Genomic DNA, 10,000 nt, shown 5'->3' with positions numbered 1-10,000 from the left:
AGTGTGTGTGTGTGTATCTGTGTGTGTGTGTGTGTGTGTGTGTAACAGTGTGTGTGTGTGTGTGTGTGTGTGTGTGTGTGTGTGTGTGTGTGTGTGTGTGTGTGTGTGTGTGTGTGTGTGTGTGTGTGTGTGTGTGTGTGTGTGTGTGTGTGTGTGTGTGTGTAACAGTGTGTGTATCTGTGTGTGTGTGTTCAGGGCGTCACCATGGGGAAGTGGAGGTTGTTCAGCGTCTCTGTGGTTCTGGGTTCAGTCTTTATGATCCTGTTGATGATTCTCTACTGGGACGACGTTGGCGCCTCTCACCTTTACCTGCCCGCCCTCTCCCCCCGGCCCGCCCCTCACCACCCCGCCACGCACCCCTCCTTCCTCTCCGACATCAACGCCTTCGTAAACCAGTTCCTGGAGGGGACCAATGATCCTACAGATTCCGCCCCCCCAGACTCTGCCAACCAATCAGAGCGCGCCGAGGAGCGGTACGTGCCCCGGAGGGAGTGGAAGGTCCATCTGACGCCCATCGACCCCGAGAAACGACTAGGACAGGTAACTCTAACCTCTAGAAACGACTAGGACAGGTAACTCTAACCTCTAGAAACGACTAGGACAGGTAACTCTTACCTCCCTCTAGAAACGACTAGGACAGGTAACTCTAACCTCCCTCGAGAAACGACTAGGACAGGTAACTCTTACCTCTAGAAACGACTAGGACAGGTAACTCTAACCTCTAGAAACGACTAGGACAGGTAACTCTTACCTCTAGAAACGACTAGGACAGGTAACTCTAACCTCTAGAAACGACTAGGACAGGTAACTCTAACCCCCCTCTAGAAACGACTAGGACAGGTAACTCTAACCTCTAGAAACGACTAGGACAGGTAACTCATAACCTCTAGAAACGACTAGGACAGGTAACTCTAACCTCCCTCTAGAAACGACTAGGACAGGTAACTCTAACCTCTAGAAACGACTAGGACAGGTAACTCTAACCTCCCTCTAGAAACGACTAGGACAGGTAACTCTAACCTCTAGAACACGACTAGGACAGGTAACTCTAACCTCCCTCTAGAAACGACTAGGACAGGTAACTCTAACCTCTAGAACACGACTAGGACAGGTAACTCTAACCTCCCTCTACAACACGACTAGGACAGGTAACTCTAACCTCTAGAAACGACTAGGACAGGTAACTCTAACCTCTAGAAACGACTAGGACAGGTAACTCTAACCTCTAGAAACGACTAGGACAGGTAACTCTAACCTCCCTCTAGAACACGACTAGGACAGAGTAACTCTAACCTCTAGAAACGACTAGGACAGGTAACTCTAACCTCTAGAAACGACTAGGACAGGTAACTCTAACCTCCCTCTAGAAACGACTAGGACAGGTAACTCTAACCTCCCTCTAGAAACGACTAGGACAGGTAACTCTAACCTCTAGAAACGACTAGGACAGGTAACTCTAACCTCCCTCTAGAACACGACTAGGACAGGTAACTCTAACCTCTAGAAACGACTAGGACAGGTAACTCTAACCTCTAGAAACGACTAGGACAGGTAACTCTAACCTCTAGAAACGACTAGGACAGGTAACTCTAACCTCCCTCTAGAACACGACTAGGACAGGTAACTCTAACCTCCCTAGAACACGACTAGGACAGGTAACTCTAACCTCTAGAAACGACTAGGACAGGTAACTCTAACCTCCCTCTACAACACGACTAGGACAGGTAACTCTAACCTCTAGAAACGACTAGGATAGGTAACTCTAACCTCTAGAAACGACTAGGACAGGTAACTCTAACCTCTAGAAACGACTAGGACAGGTAACTCTAACCTCCCTCTAGAACACGACTAGGACAGGTAACTCTAACCTCTAGAAACGACTAGGACAGGTAACTCTAACCTCTAGAAACGACTAGGACAGGTAACTCTAACCTCTAGAACACGACTAGGACAGGGAACTCTAACCTCTAGAAACGACTAGGACAGGGAACTCTAACCCCCCTCCGCTCTCTCTCCTCTCTCTCTCCCCTCCGCTCTTTCCCCCCTCCTCTCTCTCCCCCCCTCCTCTCTCTCCCCTCCTCTCTCTCCCCCCTCCTCTCTCTCCCCTCCTCTCTCTCCCCCCTCCGCTCTCTCCCCCCTCCTCTCTCCCCCCTCCTCTCTCTCCCCTCCTCTCTCTCCCCCCTCCTCTCTCTCCCCCCTCCGCTCTCTCCCCCCTCCTCTCTCTCCCCCTCTCTCTCTCCCCCTCTCTCTCCCCCCTCCTCTCTCTCTCCCCTCCGCTCTCTCCCCCCTCTCTCCCCCCTCCTCTGTCTCTCCCCTCCTCTCTCTCCCCCCTCCTCTCTCTCCCCCCTCCTCTCTCTCCCCACCCCTCCCTCTCCCCCCTCCTCTCTCTCCCCCCTCCGCTCTCTCTCCCCTCCTCTCTCTCCCCCCTCCTCTCTCTCCCCACCCCTCCCTCTCCCCCCTCCTCTCTCTCCCCCCTCCGCTCTCTCCCCCCTCTCTCCCCCCTCCTCTCTCTCCCCCTCCCTTTCCCACCCCTCCCTCTCCCCCCCTCCTCTCTCTCCCCCCTCCTCTCTCTCCCCACCCCTCCCTCTCCCCCCCTCCTCTCTCTCCCCCCCTCCTCTCTCTCCCCCCTCCTCTCTCTCTCCCCCCTCCCTCTCCCCCCTCTCTCTCCCACCCCTCCCTCTCCCCCCTCCTCTCTCTCCCCCCTCCGCTCTCTCCCCCCTCTCTCCCCCCTCCTCTCTCTCCCCCCTCCCTTTCCCACCCCTCCCTCTCCCCCCCTCCTCTCTCTCCCCCCTCCTCTCTCTCCCCCCTCCTCTCTCTCCCCACCCCTCCCTCTCCCCCCTCCTCTCTATCCCCCCTCCTCTCTCTCCCCCCTCCTCTCTCTCCCCCCTCCTCTCTCTCTCCCCCCTCCCTCTCCCCCCTCTCTCTCCCACCCCTCCCTCTCCCCCCCTCCTCTCTCTCTCCCCTCCTCTCTCTCCCCCCTCCTCTCTCTCCCCACCCCTCCCTCTCCCCCCTCCTCTCTCTCCCCCCTCCGCTCTCTCCCCCCTCTCTCCCCCCCTCCTCTCTCTCTCCCCCCTCCCTCTCCACCCCTCCTCTCTCTCTCCCCCCTCCTCTCTCTCTCCCCCCTCCTCTCTCTCTCCCCCCTCTCTCTCCCCCCCCTCCTCTCTCTCCAGGAGAGGCGGCGGCAGCGTGTCCATGACCTCTGTCACCATGGTGATGACCTAGCTTTTCCGGGGAAGAACCGTTCATTTGACGACATCCCCAACAGGGAGCTGGATCACCTGATCGTCGACGACCGACATGGGGTCATATACTGCTACGTCCCCAAGGTACACACACACACACACACACACACACACACCGCCACGGGGTCATATACTGCTACTTCCCCAAGGTACACACACACACACACACACACACACACACACACACACACACACACACCCCCCTGTTACACACACACACACACACACACACACACACACACACATATACTGCTACTTCCCCAAGTGACAGTCTGCTAATATAACCTGTATATATTGTATATATATTTATATTGACTGTAGGTGGCCTGTACTAACTGGTAGAGGGTGGTGATCGTGCTCAGTGAGAGGCTAATATAACCTGTATATATTGTATATATATTTATATTGACTGTAGGTGGCCTGTACTAACTGGTAGAGGGTGGTGATCGTGCTCAGTGAGAGGCTAATATAACCTGTATATATTGTATATATATTTATATTGACTGTAGGTGGCCTGTACTAACTGGTAGAGGGTGATGATCGTGCTCAGTGAGAGGCTAATATAACCTGTATATATTGTATATATATTTATATTGACTGTAGGTGGCCTGTACTAACTGGTAGAGGGTGGTGATCGTGCTCAGTGAGAGGCTAATATAACCTGTATATATTGTATATATATTTATATTGACTGTAGGTGGCCTGTACTAACTGGTAGAGGGTGGTGATCGTGCTCAGTGAGAGGCTAATATAACCTGTATATATTGTATATATATTTATATTGACTGTAGGTGGCCTGTACTAACTGGTAGAGGGTGGTGATCGTGCTCAGTGAGAGGCTAATATAACCTGTATATATTGTATATATATTTATATTGACTGTAGGTGGCCTGTACTAACTGGTAGAGGGTGGTGATCGTGCTCAGTGAGAGGCTAATATAACCTGTATATATTGTATATATATTTATATTGACTGTAGGTGGCCTGTACTAACTGGTAGAGGGTGGTGATCGTGCTCAGTGAGAGGCTAATATAACCTGTATATATTGTATATATATTTATATTGACTGTAGGTGGCCTGTACTAACTGGTAGAGGGTGGTGATCGTGCTCAGTGAGAGGCTAATATAACCTGTATATATTGTATATATATTTATATTGACTGTAGGTGGCCTGTACTAACTGGTAGAGGGTGGTGATCGTGCTCAGTGAGAGGCTAATATAACCTGTATATATTGTATATATATTTATATTGACTGTAGGTGGCCTGTACTAACTGGTAGAGGGTGGTGATCGTGCTCAGTGAGAGGCTAATATAACCTGTATATATTGTATATATATTTATATTGACTGTAGGTGGCCTGTACTAACTGGTAGAGGGTGGTGATCGTGCTCAGTGAGAGGCTAATATAACCTGTATATATTGTATATATATTTATATTGACTGTAGGTGGCCTGTACTAACTGGTAGAGGGTGGTGATCGTGCTCAGTGAGAGGCTAATATAACCTGTATATATTGTATATATATTTATATTGACTGTAGGTGGCCTGTACTAACTGGTAGAGGGTGGTGATCGTGCTCAGTGAGAGGCTAATATAACCTGTATATATTGTATATATATTTATATTGACTGTAGGTGGCCTGTACTAACTGGTAGAGGGTGGTGATCGTGCTCAGTGAGAGGCTAATATAACCTGTATATATTGTATATATATTTATATTGACTGTAGGTGGCCTGTACTAACTGGTAGAGGGTGGTGATCGTGCTCAGTGAGAGGCTAATATAACCTGTATATATTGTATATATATTTATATTGACTGTAGGTGGCCTGTACTAACTGGTAGAGGGTGGTGATCGTGCTCAGTGAGAGGCTAATATAACCTGTATATATTGTATATATATTTATATTGACTGTAGGTGGCCTGTACTAACTGGTAGAGGGTGGTGATCGTGCTCAGTGAGAGGCTAATATAACCTGTATATATTGTATATATATTTATATTGACTGTAGGTGGCCTGTACTAACTGGTAGAGGGTGGTGATCGTGCTCAGTGAGAGGCTAATATAACCTGTATATATTGTATATATATTTATATTGACTGTAGGTGGCCTGTACTAACTGGTAGAGGGTGGTGATCGTGCTCAGTGAGAGGCTAATATAACCTGTATATATTGTATATATATTTATATTGACTGTAGGTGGCCTGTACTAACTGGTAGAGGGTGGTGATCGTGCTCAGTGAGAGGCTAATATAACCTGTATATATTGTATATATATTTATATTGACTGTAGGTGGCCTGTACTAACTGGTAGAGGGTGGTGATCGTGCTCAGTGAGAGGCTAATATAACCTGTATATATTGTATATATATTTATATTGACTGTAGGTGGCCTGTACTAACTGGTAGAGGGTGGTGATCGTGCTCAGTGAGAGGCTAATATAACCTGTATATATTGTATATATATTTATATTGACTGTAGGTGGCCTGTACTAACTGGTAGAGGGTGGTGATCGTGCTCAGTGAGAGGCTAATATAACCTGTATATATTGTATATATATTTATATTGACTGTAGGTGGCCTGTACTAACTGGTAGAGGGTGGTGATCGTGCTCAGTGAGAGGCTAATATAACCTGTATATATTGTATATATATTTATATTGACTGTAGGTGGCCTGTACTAACTGGTAGAGGGTGGTGATCGTGCTCAGTGAGAGGCTAATATAACCTGTATATATTGTATATATATTTATATTGACTGTAGGTGGCCTGTACTAACTGGTAGAGGGTGGTGATCGTGCTCAGTGAGAGGCTAATATAACCTGTATATATTGTATATATATTTATATTGACTGTAGGTGGCCTGTACTAACTGGTAGAGGGTGGTGATCGTGCTCAGTGAGAGGCTAATATAACCTGTATATATTGTATATATATTTATATTGACTGTAGGTGGCCTGTACTAACTGGTAGAGGGTGGTGATCGTGCTCAGTGAGAGGCTAATATAACCTGTATATATTGTATATATATTTATATTGACTGTAGGTGGCCTGTACTAACTGGTAGAGGGTGGTGATCGTGCTCAGTGAGAGGCTAATATAACCTGTATATATTGTATATATATTTATATTGACTGTAGGTGGCCTGTACTAACTGGTAGAGGGTGGTGATCGTGCTCAGTGAGAGGCTAATATAACCTGTATATATTGTATATATATTTATATTGACTGTAGGTGGCCTGTACTAACTGGTAGAGGGTGGTGATCGTGCTCAGTGAGAGGCTAATATAACCTGTATATATTGTATATATATTTATATTGACTGTAGGTGGCCTGTACTAACTGGTAGAGGGTGGTGATCGTGCTCAGTGAGAGGCTAATATAACCTGTATATATTGTATATATATTTATATTGACTGTAGGTGGCCTGTACTAACTGGTAGAGGGTGGTGATCGTGCTCAGTGAGAGGCTAATATAACCTGTATATATTGTATATATATTTATATTGACTGTAGGTGGCCTGTACTAACTGGTAGAGGGTGGTGATCGTGCTCAGTGAGAGGCTAATATAACCTGTATATATTGTATATATATTTATATTGACTGTAGGTGGCCTGTACTAACTGGTAGAGGGTGGTGATCGTGCTCAGTGAGAGGCTAATATAACCTGTATATATTGTATATATATTTATATTGACTGTAGGTGGCCTGTACTAACTGGTAGAGGGTGGTGATCGTGCTCAGTGAGAGGCTAATATAACCTGTATATATTGTATATATATTTATATTGACTGTAGGTGGCCTGTACTAACTGGTAGAGGGTTGTGATCGTGCTCAGTGAGAGGCTAATATAACCTGTATATATTGTATATATATTTATATTGACTGTAGGTGGCCTGTACTAACTGGTAGAGGGTGGTGATCGTGCTCAGTGAGAGGCTAATATAACCTGTATATATTGTATATATATTTATATTGACTGTAGGTGGCCTGTACTAACTGGAAGAGGGTGATGATCGTGCTCAGTGAGAGGCTAATATAACCTGTATATATTGTATATATATTTATATTGACTGTAGGTGGCCTGTACTAACTGGTAGAGGGTGGTGATCGTGCTCAGTGAGAGGCTAATATAACCTGTATATATTGTATATATATTTATATTGACTGTAGGTGGCCTGTACTAACTGGAAGAGGGTGATGATCGTGCTCAGTGAGAGGCTGCTCCAGGACGGAGGCCCCTACAGGGATCCACTGGCTGTTCCTCAGGAGATGGTCCACAACAGCAGCCTCCACTTCACCTTCAACAAATTCTGGAAACGCTACGGGAAGTTCTCGCGACATCTGATGAAGGTCAGTTCACTGCTAATCTCTCTTACCTCCGACGCTAAACCCTGATGGGGGTCAGTTCACTGCTAATCTCTCTTACCTCCGACGCTAAACCCTGGTGGTGGTCAGTTCACTGCTAATCTCTCTTACCTCCGACGCTAAACCCTGGTGGGGGTGGTCAGTTAGCCCTGATGGGGGTCAGTTAGCCCTGATGGTGGTCAGTTCACTGCTAATCTCTCTTACCTCCGACGCTAAACCCTGATGGGGGTCAGTTCACTGCTAATCTCTCTTACCTCCGACGCTAAACCCTGGTGGGGGTGGTCAGTTAGCCCTGATGGGGGTCAGTTAGCCCTGATGGTGGTCAGTTCACTGCTAATCTCTCTTACCTCCGACGCTAAACCCTGATGGGGGTCAGTTCACTGCTAATCTCTCTTACCTCCGACGCTAAACCCTGATGGGGGTCAGTTAGCCCTGATGGGGGTCAGTTAGCCCTGATGGGGGTCAGTTAGCCCTGATGGTGGTCAGTTAGCCCTGATGGGGGTCAGTTAGCCCTGATGGTGGTCAGTTAGCCCTGATGGTGGTCAGTTAACCCTGATGGTGGTCAGTTAACCCTGATGGTGGTCAGTTAACCCTGATGGTGGTCAGTTAGCCCTGATGGTGGTCAGTTAGCCCTGATGGGGGTCAGTTAGCCCTGATGGTGGTCAGTTAGCCCTGGTGGTGGTCAGTTAGCCCTGATGGGGGTCAGTTAGCCCTGATGGTAGTCAGTTAGCCCTGATGGTGGTCAGTTAGCCCTGATGGTGGTCAGTTAGCCCTGATGGTGGTCAGTTAGCCCTGATGGGGGTCAGTTAGCCCTGATGGTGGTCAGTTAACCCTGATGGTGGTCAGTTAACCCTGATGGTGGTCAGTTAGCCCTGATGGTGGTCAGTTAGCCCTGATGGTGGTCAGTTAACCCTGATGGTGGTCAGTTAGCCCTGATGGTGGTCAGTTAACCCTGATGGTGGTCAGTTAACCCTGATGGTGGTCAGTTAGCCCTGATGGGGGTCAGTTAACCCTGATGGTGGTCAGTTAGCCCTGGTGGGGGTCAGTTAGCCCTGATGGTGGTCAGTTAACCCTGATGGTGGTCAGTTAGCCCTGATGGGGGTCAGTTAGCCCTGATGGGGGTCAGTTAGCCCTGATGGTGGTCAGTTAGCCCTGATGGTGGTCAGTTAGCCCTGATGGTGGTCAGTTAACCCTGATGGTGGTCAGTTAGCCCTGATGGTGGTCAGTTAGCCCTGATGGTGGTCAGTTAGCCCTGATGGTGGTCAGTTAGCCCTGATGGTGGTCAGTTAGCCCTGATGGTGGTCAGTTAGCCCTGATGGTGGTCAGTTAGCCCTGATGGGGGTCAGTTAGCCCTGATGGTGGTCAGTTAACCCTGATGGTGGTCAGTTAGCCCTGATGGTGGTCAGTTAGCCCTGATGGTGGTCAGTTAGCCCTGATGGTGGTCAGTTAGCCCTGATGGTGGTCAGTTAGCCCTGATGGGGGTCAGTTAACCCTGATGGTGGTCAGTTAGCCCTGATGGGGGTCAGTTAACCCTGATGGTGGTCAGTTAGCCCTGATGGTGGTCAGTTAGCCCTGATGGGGGTCAGTTAACCCTGATGGGGGTCAGTTAGCCCTGATGGGGGTCAGTTAACCCTGATGGTGGTCAGTTAGCCCTGATGGTGGTCAGTTAGCCCTGATGGTGGTCAGTTAGCCCTGATGGGGGTCAGTTAACCCTGATGGTGGTGGTCAGTTAGCCCTGGTGGTGGTCAGTTAGCCCTGATGGGGGTGGCCAGTTAGCCCTGATGGTGGTCAGTTAACCCTGATGGGGGTCAGTTAGCCCTGATGGGGGTCAGTTAGCCCTGATGGTGGTCAGTTAGCCCTGATGGGGGTCAGTTAACCCTGATGGGGGTCAGTTAGCCCTGATGGTGGTCAGTTAGCCCTGATGGTGGTCAGTTAGCCCTGATGGTGGCTCAGTTAACAGCTGACTCATTAGGGTTTATTTTTATTGATTTATTTAACCTTTATTTAACCAATCAGTCTCCAGATCCTTCATCAGTGATTTAAAAACACCAATCGGGACCAAGTTCTTCCAGTTTAACAGTATTTTGTAAGGCGTTTCCAAGACGATGGCGCAGGGTACATAAAAGCCCTTTATACCCAAATTCAGTTCGGACATTTGGAACAGTTAGCAGGATAAAGTCCAGCGAACGAAGAGACGACCCACCACATTACTGAACAATAAAAAAAATATGAATCTATTATATAAATGTGTAAGTGATGTATTCAGCGCATTCGGAAAGTATTCAGACACCTTTTTCCACGTTTTGTTACGTTACAACCTTATTCTAAAATTGATTAAATCGTTTTTTTCCCCTCCTCATCAATACCACATAATGACAAAGCAAAAAC

The 10,000-nt window shown here is 47.9% G+C and overlaps 1 protein-coding gene across 1 annotated transcript in view; it reads left to right on the top strand.

The window, feature by feature from the left end:
• The window catches only part of chst12a (carbohydrate (chondroitin 4) sulfotransferase 12a), a 54,460-nt gene that overhangs the window by 23,965 nt on the left and 20,495 nt on the right, over positions 1–10,000 (top strand). Inside the window, exons 2-4 of the mRNA XM_082964669.1 lie at positions 196–540; positions 3,171–3,326; positions 7,418–7,597. Coding sequence (XP_082820795.1) covers positions 205–540; positions 3,171–3,326; positions 7,418–7,597 — 672 coding nt within the window. The 5' untranslated portion in view covers positions 196–204. The remainder of the gene's footprint in view (positions 1–195; positions 541–3,170; positions 3,327–7,417; positions 7,598–10,000) is intronic.

Source organism: Salmo salar, chromosome 18, assembly GCF_965601325.2.
Source record: "Salmo salar chromosome 18, fSalSal1, whole genome shotgun sequence".
Lineage (NCBI taxonomy): Eukaryota > Metazoa > Chordata > Actinopteri > Salmoniformes > Salmonidae > Salmo > Salmo salar.
This window is presented reverse-complemented; position numbering and strand designations above follow the sequence as displayed.